The following is an 18,327-nucleotide window of genomic DNA, read 5'->3' on the forward strand; positions in this document are numbered from 1 at the left end:
CCAAGCCACAAGAGCCATTAAAGGAAAGCCAATCATCCTCCAAGCATCTAAGGTGGTTTTGCATGAATTTGTGGAGCCCCTGCTGGGTTGTGGAAGATCAGAATCTAACGTTCTCCAGCATCGATTGTATAGCTCGGAACTGTGTACCACAACTTGATTAGGCTGTAGCACTGGAATAGGCTTTTATGGAAACTCCCATATGAGGATACTATTAGTACTTAATAGCTTGCTGTTGTGGTATGTATTTTCTATTTTTGCTATTTGAGGTTTTTTTGGTTGTTGTTATGTTTTGTCTACCGTTGGTGAAACCGAGGTACAAAATGGTGGCAACTTGCCTGAGATTGGAAGAGGTAGTGCCAGAACTCAAGTGCAGGCCTCCTAATCATCCAGTGTTGAGTGACACAGTATAGTGGGTAGGAGGTGGTAACTGGGATGGATGGGGCTTCCTTCGCTTTCCACGAGGAAAAGATGTCAAAAAGCTTGCGGTCAGCAGTTCATAAAAGGACTCACCCTTGTGTCATCCAGTTGTATCATCACTTCTTGTTTTCCTTGCAAATTTCGTTGGAACAATTTGATGGGGTTAACCTTGGTCATGAGATTGGTTGCCTGGGGACAATGCACCGAGTGCAAAGGGGAGCACGCATCAGTAAGCCCGAGCCTCAAGCCTCAAGGTGAGCTCCTTGAGGGAAGGCCCCATGTCCTTCAGCCTTGTGTTTCCCCACCATCTAGCCAGGGCAGAGCATGGAGTTAGTGTCGGATAAATAAATGTCTGCTTGGATAGGCAGTGGATAGCAGCGACTACTACCTGCCTTCGAACCTACTGAATGTTGACTCAAAAGAGGCAAAACAATTGCATTTTACTATCGACTTAAAACTTTCCAAGCACAGACCCTGAGAGGCTCAGCCCTCCTGACCCGAGAGACCCATGGCACTCCTGCCTATGTCGCCCAGCCCTTCCCGCTGCTCTTCTGACCGTGACAACCCGTGCCACTCAGTTCAGCACTGGATTACAGAGAGCCTTACCCTGCTTAAGTCAGCACGCAAGTCTCATGCCCGGGGTAGGGCGACCCCAGGAGCTCAGTTGGCTTGCTGTGGGTTACAGAGCTCTTACCCATCCCGTGCTTTCTGCCCAGGAGGTGGGAGCAGCCGGGTGCTGCCCTCCAGGATCTCAGCCAGCTTTCCTTGGCAGGAGCCATGCCTATTGTTGGAGCTGCTGAGCTGCTCATGGGCAGGAGCCAGGGACGGAGCTCCCGAGGCTCACGTTGGACGCCACACGCACAAGGTCACAGGGTCAACCCTAGAGTCAACCCACGGCTCAGACCCCCAGGTTGCTTTTTCACTTTTATCATTTTCACCTGAACCCTCATTATGCAAATGCAGTAGCATCTAGTCAATTCATGGGCCAACAGACTGTAAAAGGAAGGGAAAGAAATACTGGCTGGTGCAGTGGAGCAGAAGGCCAGGAACGGTGTTTCGGCTCCTGGGTTGTCCAACACACGCAGCTCCTGTGACACCTCCAGAACACGTGGCAGGGTAGGATGGCGGGCAGCCTATCTGAGGGCGGAGGCACAGAGAAAAACAGTCGCCTTGGGTCTAGGGAGGGCAGATGGCAGAGGCAGGAGAGCAGAAGCATTTCCTCCTTCAGCATCCGAGACGGAAAAGCAAATCTGCTGGACAAAAAGAACCTCCACGTTTTATGTGTTCTGTTGTCAGGCGCTTCACGGCGACAGAGCGATGTCGAAGGTGAGTCAGGTGCTGTAGCTGGAAGGTCGGGACGGCCAGTCAGCAAAGCCTTCCTTCCACTGCCCGCGTGGCCCCGCTGACCCCTCTTCCTCTTCCTCCTCCCCTCCCTGTCGGCCAATATTCTCATCCCTGGTCCTCAGCCCGCTGCTGGGTGTGGACGCTGTGGGGATACTTTATGACAAGTTTTTACTCTCCCTGGAGCAGGGAGAGGTCCGGGTAAGTTCAGTGACTTGGCCAAGGGGCTGTGGTCAGGGAGTAAGAAGTCTGCCCCCGACAGCCACCTGAGCCATCAGGAGGCTTTTAGACACAGCGAGCGCTGCTGTGCCCTCTTGGGCCCGATGGTCTAGGAAAGTTCAAACTCATTTCCTGAAATAAGGATGACATTTAGTAAGGCAGTCTGGAAGCTGAAAACAAGTGGTCAGAGCCTCCCCTCCTCCCGACCGGTCCACAGGGCGTCTGCCAAAGCCTGGTGCCCTACAGAGAATAGGACAAGAACACAGCCCACAGGAAAACTGCTCTGCTCGTCTCCCCACTTTGCCCTGTTCTCTTCCCTTCCTCTGTCCCAAGCCCCCGGACCTGCCAGGCCCACAGGAGGTCACAGAATATTTTTGATCATGGTCCTGGCAGTGGGAGTGATGGGCTGTCCGAGGAGCACCCGGGAGACCAGCTGGATACAAGCATGAGCACCATGGAGCTGCCTGGAGGCCAGCTTCTCACACCCATGCTGTCTTCTGGCTTGTGGCACGTCCCTCCTATCGGGTCTGCTGGCCACCGCTCCCACCTCCTCCGACCCGGTCTCCACTCCAGCCAGAAAGGAGCATTGCCAGGCACACACCCAGTAAGCTTGCTACTCACTTGCAATCTGTGGTGGGTTTCCCAAAGCCCTCTGACTTAGCCTGAACCCCAACCTGACTTTGAGATCCTCACGCTCAATCCCCTGGCTCTCTCGGATGTTCCTTCCCGCTGCTGCCCCTCACGCTCCGCGCTCCAGACTCCCCCACTTCAGAGAACCCATCATTCTTCCTCCTGCCTTCCAGAAATTGCTTCGAACTCAATGTCACTCTGCTCAGAACACCCTCACCAGCAACTCCCCCTTGCCCCCACCGGCCTGCAGGTCCGTGCCTGTCCTCTCCCGTCCCACCCCCTAAGCCAAGTGAGGCTAAGTGTCCTTCCCACGGCAGGCTGGGCCCCCCACCCCCACCCCGGAGCCCTCCCCACAACGTAGGCCAAGCTCCTAATGTTCGTCTCTGTTCCCAGCTAGACAGAACCTCCACAAGGCACAGTGGTGGTTTTCGTATCACTAGCCTGGTGCTGACGCCCCAGACCAGGCCTGCCCGTCTTTTGCTCACTCCAAGTCTCCCTCCAGCCATTAGCGGGGGCAGGGGAGAGGCTCTGGGACTTGGTGCCAGGATCCTAGCGCTGCTCGGTACTCCCCTCACTCCGTACCTTCAGGCAGGTCACTGTCCCTCTGGGCCTCACTTTCTCTACCTGCTCTTCTCTTCCCACAAGCTCAGAAGTAAAGCGACCAAAGCAGCTTGATTGACTGACTCCCTTTTTTTTTTTCTTTAAGTTGACTTATTTATCTTGAGAGAGAGAGAGAGAGAGAGAGGAGAGCAGAGAGAGAATCTCAAGCAGGCCCCCCACTGCCAGCGCAGAGCCCGACACGGGGCTCGAACTCACAACCGGTGAGTTCAAGTGACTGACTGACTCCCTTCGAAAATGTTATTTTAGTGTAGTAACATGGTATCTACCACCTTAACAGATGTCCAAGTGCACAATACAGTATTGTTGACTCTAGGTGCAGTATTCTGTGGTTGACTCCGTTTTGGCGTGGGCTGGGGAGAGCTGGACTGCTGACGGTCCCCTGCCCACTGCCTGCCTTCCAGTGTCCCGGCCTGGGCAGCTGCATCACAGGAGGCAGGGGTCTGGTGGGTGGGTTTGCAGTGGTTCAATCAAGGGAGAAAGTGTGTACCGAAACACAGACAGGGTCACCCAAAGAGGTGGGCTGGGGCCAGGAAAGTTTCCCCAGATTCTTCAGGGACGTTGTGCTCCTTACCTCAGGGAAACAATTCGCCATTTCTCAGGGACCCAAGGAGGCAGAGTCAGAAACTGTGCCCCACACACATGAACAGCCTCACAGAGCCTGGGGGCCAAGGCAGGGATCTTAGCAGGGACACAAAGCAAGACACTAAGGTGGCAGAAGAGATGAGACATTTTGCCCGGGGGCCTGTGATCCAACAAATTGCATCTTTCCCATCTGGCTTCAGGACAGACAGAGCGTTGGCCTGCTTCCTGCCCGCTACCCCTCCAAAGGCCAGCACCTGTTTGGCTTTGAGCCGCTACGTAAAAAACACGTATTTGCCTGATTTAACAGCCAATGATAGATTCATGAATCAAAACTCCACTTTATTTTTCTTTAAGTTTATTCGTTTATTTTGAGACACACTGAGACAGAGTGAGCGGGGGAGGGGTAAAGAGAGTGGGGGAGAGAGCGCGAGAGAGAATCCCAAGCAGGCCCCGCACCATCAGCACAGAGCCCAGTGTGGGGCTCGAACCCACAAAACCGTGAGATCATGACCTGAGCCGAAACCGAGAGTCAGACACTGGACCGACTGAGCCACACTGGTGCCCCTCAAAACTTCACTTTAAATTCTACCACAAATGATAATCGTTGGCAGCCTGAATCCCTGACACCAGACAAAAGTCAAACCCGTTTTAATTTGCTCATTGGCACTAATAAGTTAAAAGAAACTCATCTTCTAACACAGACTATGAGATGGAATTAGAATTCATGAAGCCACACGTGTTCTTGCCTGATGCTTTTGATAAAGACAAATACACTCCTTGTCAGAAGTTAAACAAAACGAGTTTTAGGGACGACAAGTTCCCTCTGCCTTTGAGGAGGGGGTGATCAGAGTGCTGCCAGAGAGAGAGAGCCTGTGGCCCTTCCTTTGCAGGCTATGGGGCAAGATTAGCTCAGCCCCTCTTTGGGACATGCCTCTTTCTCCTCCTGCATTCCCGGATTTCCAGGCTAGTTGGGCTTCCTAATTTGGAAGTCACCACAGAGCAAACGCTGACAGCACTTGAGTGTCCTGCTGTGAACTCCCTGAGAGGCAGTGGCCCTGGTTACATAACACGTACCTCCGTTAACCCCTCCAAATGCCTCTCAAGGTTCCCAAGCGGAGTGGAGATGAGGCTCCAGACCCCCATGCACTGAAGCTGTGACATCCGCACGCAGCCTTTCTGTTGCATAGACATTCCTCCCAGTCCTGCTCTCTTCCTGCTCTTTCCACTTTCCCCACCCCCTCACCCAGAGGTGGGCCTAGAATCTCACTCCGGGCCAGCCCTCGAAGGCAAGGACCTCATGGTCTTTGCATCCACGCTAATACTCAACACACTGTTGGGCTCATCAAGGTCGACACGCAGGCACTGAGTGAAGACAGAGGGTGAGCAAAAGAGAGACAGGGAGGTGGAGGAGAGCTGAAGAAAGGAACTATGTGATTCATCCCGTGTTCATTTTGAACCTTTCTGGGGGTTCTTGCAGGTGAGCCCAGGTGGATAAGCGTCCACGGAGGGGTGACGAGTAATGTCCCCAGCGCCTGCGTGGGGGTCTGACCCCATCAATCAAACGCCTCCCCCAGACACGGCAGATGAGTGGTGGGGTTGCTGGTCACAGCAGACATTATCCAAAATTTACTTTTGTATTTACTTATAAATACTGTCTTAACATTAATGTGAATTTTAAATAAGAATATTTACAACAGAAAATCACAACAGATTTTACTCTAGCCTATTCCTTCTGGTTGGCTTTAAGTGTTTTATTTTGGGATTGGACCGAGGGCAGCAAATTCCTATGTGGCCAGTATATGCTTGTGCGTTATAATTTTCTACCCCTTCCAGCTGGAGAGCTCCTTGGGGGTGGGGATGTGACTTTCATTTTGGTGTCTTAGCATTTAGCCCAGTGCTCCATACTTAGTAGGTGCTCACTAAACACTTGTTAAATGAATGAATGCATTGCCTCGACACCAGGACCTTGCCAGAAGTGTACATTTAAACCGGGAGGGGAGCAATGTATCATTATTTTAATCGTGAATAAATTCAATATTCTCTGAAAACAGGAAGCACGGCCAGCATAGAGAGTCAGAATGTCACCCAGAGGCACCAAGGTCAAAGTTACAAGGGAACACGGTGTCTCGAATCTTCTGGGAGGAAGGACAGGAATGGGAAAATGAAGCTGATGACCTGAACACTCAAAAGCAGGACAGAGACGGGGGAAAGAATGGGCTGGGGCAGGGGGTTGAGAACTGGGTCTGTGAGCTGACCGGGTCTGCCAGGGACTTTGTAGCATTGGTACCCCGCATCCATTGTGGGGCTAAGTGTGCAGGTTTCTAGGAAGCACACCAGGCTGAAGACTACCTGATGCTCACACATCTTAAGCTGCTTAGGTAGAAATTCTGCTTTTGAGGGTCTAGTCAGAGTGACTGGTAGGGAAGTTATTCTCGAGGTAAGAGTGGCAGTGACCGTGTGATCATCACATTATTACTTCCGTATTACGCAGAAGAAAATCTTTCAACCAAGGTAATAGAATTTCTGTCCCTTTCCATAGATTGGATCAACTATGGTTCTCTCCTATTATCACTTATATTGTCTGTTTTCAAGTACATCCTTACGTTTATACACACCGTATGGTGTGTTTAATTCACACTTGAAATCTAAATGTCTTGGCTGAACTTTCGGAAAATGCTAAGAAGGGCTCTATTTAACACCCAGTCTTATGCACAGAATAACCGTTTCTTTAGTGATAGGATGGTCTTCTTTTCTGGTAGATGTGACCCTCCTCCAGAAGGCCAGGGCCACTTGCATGGCATGGGAGTGGTTCCTGGATAAGGCACCTGGGCTTTGAGCTGTCACGTGGCCTGAGCTGGCCTGCAGAACGGTGCTATCTGTCCCTCAGTTGGGCAAACAGAGTTAATGCTTAGCTTCCAGTTCTGAGTTTCTCTAGTATTCCTTGACCAAGTCTGGATTTGGGAGTTCTGGGATTCTGTTAAGTCTTGTTTTTTTGTTTTTTTTTTTTAAAAATAACTACCTGTTATCATGCTATAAAAACTTCTTTACAGGGTCAGGTAATCTATCTGCGAAGACATACAGAGTAGGAGTCAGTCCCACATGATGGATAAAGTGGATGTGAATTTCCAGATTGTAAATGAGTTAGGTAATGACACTCAAGAAGCCATAAATATCTGTGGGTTCATAACAAAGTGCACATTTTGGAAGTGCTTCCAACAAACCAACCTCGCTCGAATCTCATCCATCTCCTAGAACCCTCCTATCCCATCAGCCTAATCCTATGGAATACTTGTTCCTAATATCTCTCATGTCCTTCACTTGCTTGGCCTCCTGCTGTTATTCCAGCTCAAGTGCTTACCACAACACCCCTGGATTATTGCAAAGGCCTCCTCATCGCTCTACCTGTCCCCAGTTTCTGATCCATTCTCCACACGGCCACCGGGCTCAGGGCTTGACTTTCCTCCACGTAACCACTTTCGACACGCTCCACCTCGACTCAGAAATTTCTGACTATTTCCTATTGCCTTCTGAGTGAAGGCGAGATCCATAGTCTGGTAGTCAAGGTCCTATAGGTTCCAGCCGACCTATCTAAACTTCTCTCTTTCTTGAGGTGCCTAGGTGACTCAGTCGGTTAGGCGACTGCCTTCAGCCCAGGTCATGATCTCCCAGATCAGGAGTTCGAGCCCCGCATCGGGCTCTGTGCTGACAGCTCGGAACCTGGAGCCTGCTTTGGATTCTGTGCCTCCCCCTCTCTCTACCCCTCCCCTGCTCATGCTCTGTGTCTGTCTCTCAATAATAAATAAATGTTTTAAAAATTTTTTTTAACTTTTCTCTTTCTGTATGGCTGAAAGCACCAGCCAGGAGGAGGTGCTCACTGTCTCCCCCTAGCAAATCTGTGCCTTTCTGCACTTTGTTCCCTGGGCCACCCTCCACCCAGATTGTCCCTAGAAGGCCTTCTCCCTTCCCCTCTGCCTGTACAAACCCAAACTTCCTACAAGGGCTCCATCTCCTAAAGTTTTCTGCCATCTCTCTAGTCCATCTTGGTCTAACTGAGTGGCTTTCTTGCATTATCCTATTTAAATATAAGCTTCTTGGAGACGCAGAGTAACTTGAGTCAAAGGGGGAAAAAAGAGGAATTTCAGCAACCAAGACCTATGGTGGCAGAACTACTTTGGGTCAGAGGGCCTTATAGATGACCACACGCACTCACCCCTGGCTCTGTGTCTCCACGGCCCCATCTCAGAAAGGTGGCAAGGAAGCTCGTGTTGGCTCTTGCAATCAACCCAGGGCCGGGATGGCCACCCAGGCCCTACACGGTGAAGACTGTGTGCACACTTGCACTCTCCTTGGCCACACTCCACTCGACAATTTAAAAACTACATGTTGTTCCTCGCTTGTTTTGAGGCAAAAGAGGAAGAAGGGGATGGGAGCAGATCAAAAAGGAGGTGTCGGTTTTGACTCCCTTCTATTCCAGCGTATCTGTGAAAGTCACTTAGGAAGACAGAACCCACTCTAGATATTTCAACCAGGGAATTGGTTCACGGGTCACAGAGATATTCACGGTTGCAATAACCCATGACCGGCGCTGGGACTGGAGAATCAGCAGGAGAGGGGACATAACCAGGCCAGAAACCAGGGCTCCCTCCCCCTGGGCAGGGGCTGCTTGCTGGGAGCTGGGACCATGGAGGGAGGGGCTTCCCTGTAGGGCCCGGAGCCCAAGAGGAAACACAGCCCACGCCAGTGATGCCACAGGGAGGGGAAGAAGGTGAGAAATAACCTCGAGTCGCCCTTCCTTCCACCCCCAGTACTCTGCCAGTGCCTCCACTGGTGGACGCTGCCTACCGGCTGGCGGGCTGGGAAGCCTGGGAAGAGTTGGGATGGATCTGACAGGACGCTGGCCCCTCCCAGATCTCACCCCTCCTTGCACCTGTCAGACCCGCCTCCCTTCCCCGAGTTGGGGCCAGATGATCACCAGACATCTCTTTGATGCCCTCATGCCCTGTCCTCTGCCGCCCCAGCCCTGACCATGCCACCCTGGTCCCGTCTGCACTCCCTCCGGAGCTGCTGAGCCCTGATGGAAGACAGCCACAGAGCAGAGCTCCCCGAAGCCACCAGACACGGATCGGATTGTTGAAACTCTATGTGAACCTCAAGGCTGTGGGAGGATCCTTTGCACCGCTTTGGCTGATTTCCGGCTTCTCTGGTCTCGGCTCTAAAGCCCCTGAGCGAACCTGACTCCTGCAGGCTTTCTTCACACTTTCCTGAGACACCCGACGCCTTTAGGCGGGACCTTTCTCAATGTCTGTCCCGTGGACTTAACCTTCATCCTGCTTTCCCTTGTACCCATGCCGGTCTCTGAGAAAGGAGCCCTGGTCTTTCTTGGCCCGTGCTCTTGACCCTGTTTCCTCCTGTCTCCTCTGTCACTTGACCGAAGTCCTTGTCCCTTCTATTTTTCTGCTTTACAGCTTCCCTCTCCCTTGGCTTCCTTCTCTCTGCCTGTAAGTGAGCATAGTTAACAGCCATGAAAAGTCCTTTTACCCCTTTTATCCCTTTAGGCCAGTTTTCCAACTTTCTCTTTACCTTCAAATTTATCGAAAGAGCGAGGTTAACCCATGATCTGTTTTTCATGACTTGCTGACTGTCCGTCCCCGTGGCTTGTAACTTTCTCCTCTGACTGTCCCAGCAGCACTGGACTCCACCGACAATCCCCCGTAGTCCCACCCCTTTCCACAATCCCTTCCCCCTGATTTCTCTGAAGCTGCTCCCCCTTTGCGGTCCTCTCACAAGTTTCTCTCACTCCTCCTGTACAAATGTGTGGGTGCTTCCCTGGTCTCTGCCCTCAGTTCCCATCACACTCCTCCAGCGGCCAGGGCTAGGGTTAGGGTTAGTCTGTGGGTGGTCTCCAAATCGGTCTCTTGGGTCCAGATCTCTGGAATGTAAGCTTGTACCAATTATTCAACTGTCTCTGGCAATCTGAATATCTTCTGCTGCCATAAACTCACTTCGTCCCAAACTACATTTGTTTCTTCCTATAATCCCTCAATCAGCTCCTACCACCGACTTTATGCTTTTCTCAACATCCTGCCTCAACCCCCTAATGAGGCCTTGACTTTCCCCTCCCCACATCCAATCCATCACCAAGCCAAGGGAGTCCCATGCTCCTTTCATGTCTCCATCCACCTCAGCTTTGAACAAGCCCTTATATATTAAATATTAATATTATATATCAATCTATATAATTAATCTATATCTATATCTAGAGACATTTCACACCCATGAGCATATCTGAAGATAGATTGTGTGCTGAGCCATCCAGAAGACCACAGCAAAATCATAGGAGTACCACTGGGTATTTTATTTTATTATTTTATTTTATTTTATTTTATTTTATTTTATTTTTTAACTTTTTTTTTTTTTTTAACGTTTATTTATTTTTGGGACAGAGAGAGACAGAGCATGAACGGGGGAGGGGCAGAGAGAGAGGGAGACACAGAATCAGAAACAGGCTCCAGGCTCCGAGCCATCAGCCCAGAGCCCGATGCGGGGCTCGAACTCACGGACCGCGAGATCGTGACCTGGCTGAAGTCGGACGCTTAACTGACTGCGCCACCCAGGCGCCCCAGTATTTTATTTTATTTTTTAACATTTATTTATTATTTTTGAGACAGAGAGAGACAGAGCATGAACGGGGGAGGGGTAGAGAGAGAGGGATACACAGAATCGGAAACAGGCTCCAGGCTCCGAGCCATCAGCCCAGAGCCCCACGCGGGGCTCGAACTCACGGACTGCGAGATCGTGACCTGAGCCGAAGTCGGACGCTCAACCGACTGAGCCACCCAGGCGCCCCAACACTGGGTATTTTAAACGTCCAAGAGACACCACATAACCTACTACTTTGAAGTTATGTGGACCCAACCACTGAAAAACAAAACTATTAGGTATTTGGTTTTGTCTCAGGACACTGAAAACTTCACTGAGACACTCAGAGCACTCTGAGCTGGGAGAACTTCTAAAACTCTAGCACACAGGGTTTCAAAGGAGAACGTTTTGACCACCCATGTGCCTGCAAAACAGCACAAGGCAGGGAGAATGTAACCATTGTTTGAATGAGGCAAGGAGAGGAATCAAGATGGCGACACAGGAGACTTTACAACCTCTATCTGAGGTTCCGGTTTCTAATCTGCGGGCATCTAGGGGCTAGCTACGATCCTCAGTGGAACCCAGGGATGCCAGTGGGCATTTCCACCACCTTCTCCCTCTGTTCATCCCAGCTATAACAACCAGATCATCACCATCTCCCTGGGAAGAGCTTGTACACACGCCTGGTGCCCCAGTTTCTGTGGCTGCTATTCGGGGATACTATACTGTATAAGTATAATTTGCTGAGAGTGTTGAACTTAAGCGTGTTCACCAAAAAAGAAAAAAAAAAAAAAAAAAAAGGGAGAGGCGCCTGGGTGGCTCAGTCGGTTAAGCGTCCGACTTCGGCCCAGGTCACGATCTCGCGGTTTGTGAGTTCAAGCCCCGCGTCGGGCTCTATGCTGACAGCTCAGAGCCTGGAGCCTGCTTCGGATTCTGTGTCTCACTCTCTCTCTCTGCCACTCCCCTGCTCGTGCTCTGTCTCTGTCTCAAAAATAAATAAAACATTTAAAAAAATTAAAAACAAAGATAAAGGAAATACATGAGGTGACTGGTCTGTTAATTAACCTGATGGTGGGAAACCTTTTACGATGTGTATGTATATCAAATATCAGATTATGTATTTTTTTAAGTTTATTTTTGAGAGAGAGAGAGAGAGTGAGTGCAGGTGCATGTGTGATGGGGGGGGGGGTGGAGGGGGTAGAGAGAGAGGGAGACAGAGAAACCCAAGCAGGCTCCATGCTGTCAATGCAGAGTTCTACCCAAGGCTCAAACTCACACACAGCAAGATCATGACCAGAGCAGAAATCAAGAGTTGGATGCTTAACCGACTGAGCCACCCAGGTGCCCTGCAGATTGTATATTTTAAAAGATTACAGCTTTACTTATTAATTATACCTCAATAAAGTTGAAAAATAAAATAAAATAAATAAAACAAAAATAAATGCAGTTTAAGCCCACTGAAACTTCGACCCTCGTTATATCCTCCCTCCTTTTTCTGTTCCCCCTTCCCAGAAGTAACTATTAGCCTGAATTTTTGCATTTGCAATTTCCTGGCTTTTCTTTGTAGTTTTTATTGCAGATGATCGTGTTTTTAAAGCATATGTGTGTGTTGTTTAGATTTGTATGTCAATCTTTAGCACATTTTCCACCAAATGCTGACTGACCCCTGGCTAATTTCCCACCTCTTGATTTATCCTACTGCCATTCTACACACTTCTTTTCTTTAGTCTCTGATCAGGTCATGTCCCTGCCCAACCACCTTCAAGGACTCCCCCATTCGCCACTGAATCAATTCCCTTCCCAACCTTGATATTTTGAGCTTTGCCAAGTCATGTAATTTCTCTGAGCCTCAGTTTCTTAATCTGTGAAACGGGAATGAAGATCCTAAGCTTGCAAGGCTGTTCCAAAGATTGCACGAGACAATTAAGGGCAAAGATGGGGACTGACACACAGTAGGTGTGTGATACCCTGGAGCTAATCTTTTTACTATTTATTTATTTTTTATTTTTTAACGTTTATTTATTTATTTATTTTGAGAAAGACAGAGCCAGCATGAGTGGGGGAGGGGCAGAGAGATAGAGGGAAAGAGAGAATCCCAAGCAGGCTCCGCACTGCCAGCGCAGAGTCTGATGCGAGATTCAAACGCATGAAGCCACAAGATCATGACCCGAGTCAAAACCAAGAGCCAGAAGCTTCACCAACTGAGCCATCCAGGCGACCCTCTGATCTTTTTATTTCTATTACACCGCACTGAGCAGTTCTTTTTTTAAAAAAAATTTTTTTTTTCAACGTTTATTTATTTTTGGGACAGAGAGAGACAGAGCATGAATGGGGGAGGGGCAGAGAGAGAGGGAGACACAGAATCGGAAACAGGCTCCAGGCTCTGAGCCATCAGCCCAGAGCCTGACGCGGGGCTCGAACTCCCGGACCGCGAGATCGTGACCTGGCTGAAGTCGGACGCTTAACCGACTGCGCCACCCAGGCGCCCCAGTTCTTTTTTTTTAATGAGTATTATTACTCCTCTCTGAACTTTCCCCCAAGCCATGGCGCAGAGCCCTACACGTAGTGAGAGCTCAGGAAACGCTTGCTGAACGTGAAATAAACCAGTCTCCGGCAACTCACACACAAGCTGATAACGCGCAGGGTGGAGACTCCTATTACTTGGTTGAACTCCAAAGGGAGGTTGATACTGCCCTACTCTGCAAGGAGGGAGGAGAACACGGACAGCTGCTCTTGCTAAGTGGAGTACGTAAGACGTTATGAATCTTTAAAACATTTTCAGTAGCAGCGTGCGGGTATGGGCTTGGGCTGGGCTACTCCCTGAGCTGGCTCTTGTCAAGCATCCGATGGCCACCCTTAGAGCACAGCTGCCGTCCTGGGGAGACCGCAGGATTAGCGCCTGCCCCAGCCGAAGGGAGGGAACCCATTCCTCTGATGTGCACAGTTGCCCCTCTGCCTGGAACCCATCCTTTGCTCAGTTGCCAAAGGACTATTTTAGATCCTGTCGAGTTGGCAGGAGTCCCTCATGCGCCCGTGTCTCTGTGTGAGAGCTGCTGTCTGTCACTTGCCTCTTCCCCTCGGGATTTTCAAAGAGGATAGAAGAGATTAATGGCTGTAAAGGACCGAGGCCCTCTAGTTACGATTTTACTTCTGCGTAATTTTGACAGGTTGTCTACTTATTGAGAAATGGCATGTTTCCTATCTTTTAGAAAAAGTGTTCTCATGGATCTGAGAAGGGGTACGTTCTATGTTGCCGGAGTAGAGCAACATGTGATCAGTCTTAGCAAAAATACGCCCCAAGAGGCCCGTGATTGGGCCTCTTCGTCTTTGATTGGGTTTGTTTCCCCAGTAGGTCCTCAGCCGGGCCTCTCCGTTACTTCTGCCCGATCTCCAGGCTTGCAGAGGAAATTCACTGCTTGTTCTCAAAGGAGTGCCGTGTCTTCAGAATTAGGCATACACTGGAAAACAGAAAAATTTGCACCCAGGTGCAACTATTTGAACTTAACTGTATAGAAATATATTTCTACACAGCATAGCGACGAAACAGAATAGGGTTCTGTGATAGGAAGTGTATATTAACTACTCAAAAAAAAAATGATAAAAGTTTATCTGTCTCCTATCCTGAGTAGCACAGAATAACTTACCAAATGTCAATGGTTATGCTAACATTTACTTTAGCAAAGAGATAATTACAAAGGTTGAAAAAAGCCTATTGAACCCATCAGATTGTCCACACATCAGCTGGTTTTCATCCAAACCAGTTTATAATCTAAAACAGAGAAGTCTTTACTTTAGAGGCAACCAAGGTCATGACCTTTTGTTTTTTTTGTTCTTACAAAGGTTCCATGGCCCGAGTGACCCCAACCATGTTTCTCTTGTCTCTGAATTTCTGAATGCAACTCTGTTCCTAATGTCAGCAGGCTGAGGGTAAGAGTGGACCAGTGGTTCTAAGTGTAATTCCCACTTGACAGAAGAGGTTTCTGTGGAGGCAGACGGGGCCTCTCGTGGGTCACAGCCCAATTGAGTTGTAAACTACATTTGTTTCACCAATTCATAGGGCCCTGAAGGAGTGATCTCCATTTTTTTTTTTTTTTGTGATCTCCATTTTTGTGTATTTTGTTTAAAAGTCCGAGTAACTTACAAAATAACCCTTTGCCCAGTGATCTTAGTTGCAGTTTGTGATTTGACATTGAAAATAAAGATACATTGGAGGGTTTGAAACTTCTTGCTGACTTCTGGGAAAAAAAAACAGTCAAATATCACTCAGATGCACTTGACTTTGCACAAACGTGTAAATAGTTGCACGCCCAGCAATGTCTTTTTCTCACTGGCACTCAGCTCTGAGGTGCTTTGTCTTAATTTCAGATAGAACCTCACTTGTCAGTGGCCTGTACCACTGGGGCTTTTTGCCCTGCCTGCATTTGGAATTGTTAAGCAGATAATTGCTTATAGCAATGGGATGACTTCCTCTCTAGAGAAAACAATTCTTTTGTGCACCTAAAAATCCTCTGTAAAATAATTGCTCATACGCACCCATTATGTAATTTACACTTTCTTTTGTTAAAAAATGTTTATTTATTTTGAGAGAGAATGCAAGCATAAGCAGGGGAGGGGCAGGGAGAGAGAGGGAGAGAGAGAGAATCCTAAGCAGGCTCCATGCTGTCAGCACAGAGACCGATGTGGGGCTCAAACTCACGACCGTGAGATCATGACCTGAGCTGAAATCAAGCTGGACACTTAACCAACCGAGCCACCTATAATCCTCAACTTTCTCAAAGTTGTTTTCCTTTAAACCCACCTAGAACACCTCCATAGGTTTGCTATGCAATCATGTGAAGTTTCAGGTTTGAACTTTTCACGCTTCCAGCCAAACCTTACTTTCCGGAAAGGGCAGGTGGCAGTTCCAACCTTCCCCTCTCCATCATTGCATCATTCTGGGAATGTTCACCTGACATTTCTTGAGAGGCTCCTGTTTGCTGGAGAGGTCACGCTGGGCTTTATCTACCTCAAAATGAAAAAGACTCTCAATGGCAGAAGTGCCTTTGTAAGCAAGCCATGGCAACAGAATCAGATGAGGCATTCAGGGTGGGGACTTGCTTGAAGGAGTCAAAGAGAAGGTTCCACAAGGAGATAATATTTGAGCTCGATCTTGGAATAGTTTTGCCAGGCAAAAGAAAAGGCCGGAAGGACTTTGAAGTTACAAGAAATGTCAGCATGAAAATGCAGGGGTGATAGGGGAGTATTGGCAGAACAGGTGGGGAGTGACACATGTATAATCACATGCCCACTATGCCAAGCACTGAGGCAAGTGCATCTTTATACATTGTCTCATTTCATTCATTACATGGCAATGCTATGAGCTAGGAGTTCTTAAATCACCATTTTACCCAGGAAGAAGGTGTTGTGGTTGTTACTTTACAGAGGAGGCCCCACATAGTGAAGGACTTACCCAAGTCAGGTGTCACTAACACCAGAGCTTTTGCTCTTAGTGACCGTGCACATGGGTTCAGGCAAGGGGATAAGTTCCCTTCGCTCCCTCAGCTTTCCTCATTACATCACCTTCTCGGACTCTGACCCTCCTGCCTCCCTCTTATGAGGATTCTACACAGTACATCAGGTCCACCCAGATAATCCAGGATAGCTCCCCATCTCGAGATCCTGAGCTTGGTCACATCAGCCACGTGAGTCCCAGATGCACGTTCAGGTTCTAAAGATTCGGCCACGGGCATCCTTGGAAGGCCATTATTCTGCCTGGCACAGTAGCTCATCTTCTAAATTCGGGGCTAAAGCCTCTACTGAAGGATCTCGCAAGCCCTGTCTGTGAAATTCTGGATGTCACCATGTCTACCCTTACCAGAATGGCTTCAGTGCAATCCTTCTTCATAGCCATAGCTCCCAAATCACCATCTCTGTGGTCGTATGTGATCAGAGGTGTCTGGATCACACAGCCAAACCTTAGCTGCAGGGGAGGCTTGGAAAACAAGTTCTGGGGCACCCGAGTGGCTCAGTTGGTTAAGTGACTTCGGCTCAGGTTATGATCTTAAGGTTTGTGAGTTCGAGCCCGGCATTGGGCTGTGTGTTGACAGCTCAGAGCCTGGAGCCTGCATTGGATTCTGTGTTTCCCTCTCTCTCTGCCCCTGCCCTGCTGGTGCTCACTCTCTCTCTCTCTCTCTCTCTCTCTCAAAATAATGAATAAACATTTAAAAAAATTTAAAACTAAAAAAAAAAAAAGCAAGTCCTGACTTCTTTCTTAGGGATAACCAGGCTCCTAAGAGGGGGTATTTAAAAGTTGCTGGGTGGTCAAAAATATGGCAGGTATCTACCGAACCCGGTCAGACCTCAGGCTGTGGGATGGATTTGGTGGTCAGCGTCACACTGAACAGGAGCGTTTGCAAACTGGAACCAAGACAGTCAGCATTGGAGCCTGGCACCATGGCTCAGGAGTATTTGTAGACTTGGGGCCATAAGGATCATCTTGAGCGGTGTCTGGGTGGTTCGGTCAGTTAAGCGTCTGACTTCAGCTCAGGTCATGATCTCACAGTTCAGTTTGTGGTTTCGAGCCCTGCATCGGGCTCTGTGCTGACAGCTCAGAGCCTGGAGCCCGCTTCAGATTCTGTGTCCCTCCCTCTCTCTCTCTCTCTCTCTGTCCCTCCCCCACTCACTCGGTATCTCTCTGCCTCTCAAAAATAAATAAATGTTATATATTTATTATATAAAGAAATATAAATAATATATATTATATAAATAACTAAAATATTTTATTATAATATAATATTAAATAATAATATAATACATAATAAATATTTATTATAAATTATAAATAAAATATTATAGATAGATAGATAGATAGTCTTGAAAGGCATATAACTGAAGTTTCCTAATGGCAAAGGAAGGGCTTGCACAAGGAAGAGAGATTGGACTTGCGCGTCTCCAAAAGTCATCTCCAGCACTATGGGGAGATAGGGTAGCAGAGAGTTCTGCCTCTCAACCAGCAAGTTCCAGAGACAGATAGTTGCCCCAGGAGGCAACAGGCTTGCTGCCACTGAAAGTTTTGAGCCAGAAGCAAGATGGCAAGATGCTGGGGGCACAAAGAGGGATCCAAATATCAGGTGAGAATTGCTCTCGGTGACTTTTAACTTTTCGTCATTTGGTTCATCCCCAATAACCCAGTTATTGGGGGGTAAACTAAGGGTCAAGTAGCAATTTTACATAGAAGTAGTATTTGTAAGAAGGAAATGCTTAAGTTTTTAAATCTTGCCCTTATATTTAATTTTCTGACTCCTGATTACTTTTTTTTTTTTTTTTTTTTAGCAGTAAGTAACATTTTAAAACAGTATAGCTTGTTCCCACTCTGACTCCAAAGTCTGGTTTTTATCTCAGGCCCACTGCCATGTTGGAGGACTTGACGTGCCTTTTGCGTTCTGTAATGTCTTCATCTGAACAACAGGCCTGGAAAGGTCGATCCCCAGGCGCTGATGCCAAATGTTGACTGGATAGAAGTTGATGAATGTACAGAGGAACTAAGTGATTCCAATCTGTTTTCTTTTTCTATGTATGCAATTCCCCGTCTGCATTCCAACCTTGGTAGAGAAGTCCTGGTCGGCTGCCCCAGTTTATCTGCTGGGTGCAGAGATCAGGTGGCAGGCACTGAGCTGAGAGTGGGGGCCGTGTTGACTTGCTTCTTTCCAAACTGCTCTAAGGGCTACACAGGTACACACGCCCACAAAATGTGTTTTGGAAAGTTACTTTGCAAAACTGAATCTAACGGAAGGAACTGCACACGTTTCTAAGCTAAAAGTCAAGATGCTTTTGCTTGCATTCAACTTAACCTTCTTTTGTCCGAATCCAAACCCTACATTGCTCCATATGTCACAGGTT

At 48.4% G+C, this 18,327-nt stretch overlaps 1 protein-coding gene across 4 annotated transcripts; it reads left to right on the forward strand.

Annotated features, from left to right (window-relative positions):
* The first annotated feature begins 1,241 nt into the window (after window positions 1-1,241).
* Window positions 1,242-10,161, forward strand: LOC147582337 (uncharacterized). Of its 4 annotated transcripts, none has more exons than XM_086700382.1 (3): window positions 1,366-1,743; window positions 2,311-2,581; window positions 3,314-3,540. In XM_086700382.1, the coding sequence occupies exons 1-3, from the start codon at window positions 1,607-1,609 to the stop codon at window positions 3,329-3,331; spliced, it is 426 nt and encodes a 141-aa protein (XP_086556508.1). In that variant the 5' UTR covers window positions 1,366-1,606; the 3' UTR covers window positions 3,332-3,540. The 4 variants fall into 4 exon arrangements, 2 of the variants coding, with proteins under 2 accessions (XP_086556508.1, XP_086556507.1); XM_086700381.1 differs by lacking the exon at window positions 3,314-3,540 and adding an exon at window positions 5,288-10,161 and having other exon boundaries at window positions 1,374-1,743; XR_015248989.1 differs by lacking the exon at window positions 3,314-3,540 and adding an exon at window positions 2,735-3,282 and having other exon boundaries at window positions 1,379-1,743.
* Window positions 10,162-18,327: the final 8,166 nt, after the last annotated feature.

This window comes from Puma concolor, chromosome A3 (genome assembly GCF_028749965.1).
Source record: "Puma concolor isolate L17-30 chromosome A3, mPumCon1.1.hap2, whole genome shotgun sequence".
Classification (NCBI taxonomy): domain Eukaryota; kingdom Metazoa; phylum Chordata; class Mammalia; order Carnivora; family Felidae; genus Puma; species Puma concolor.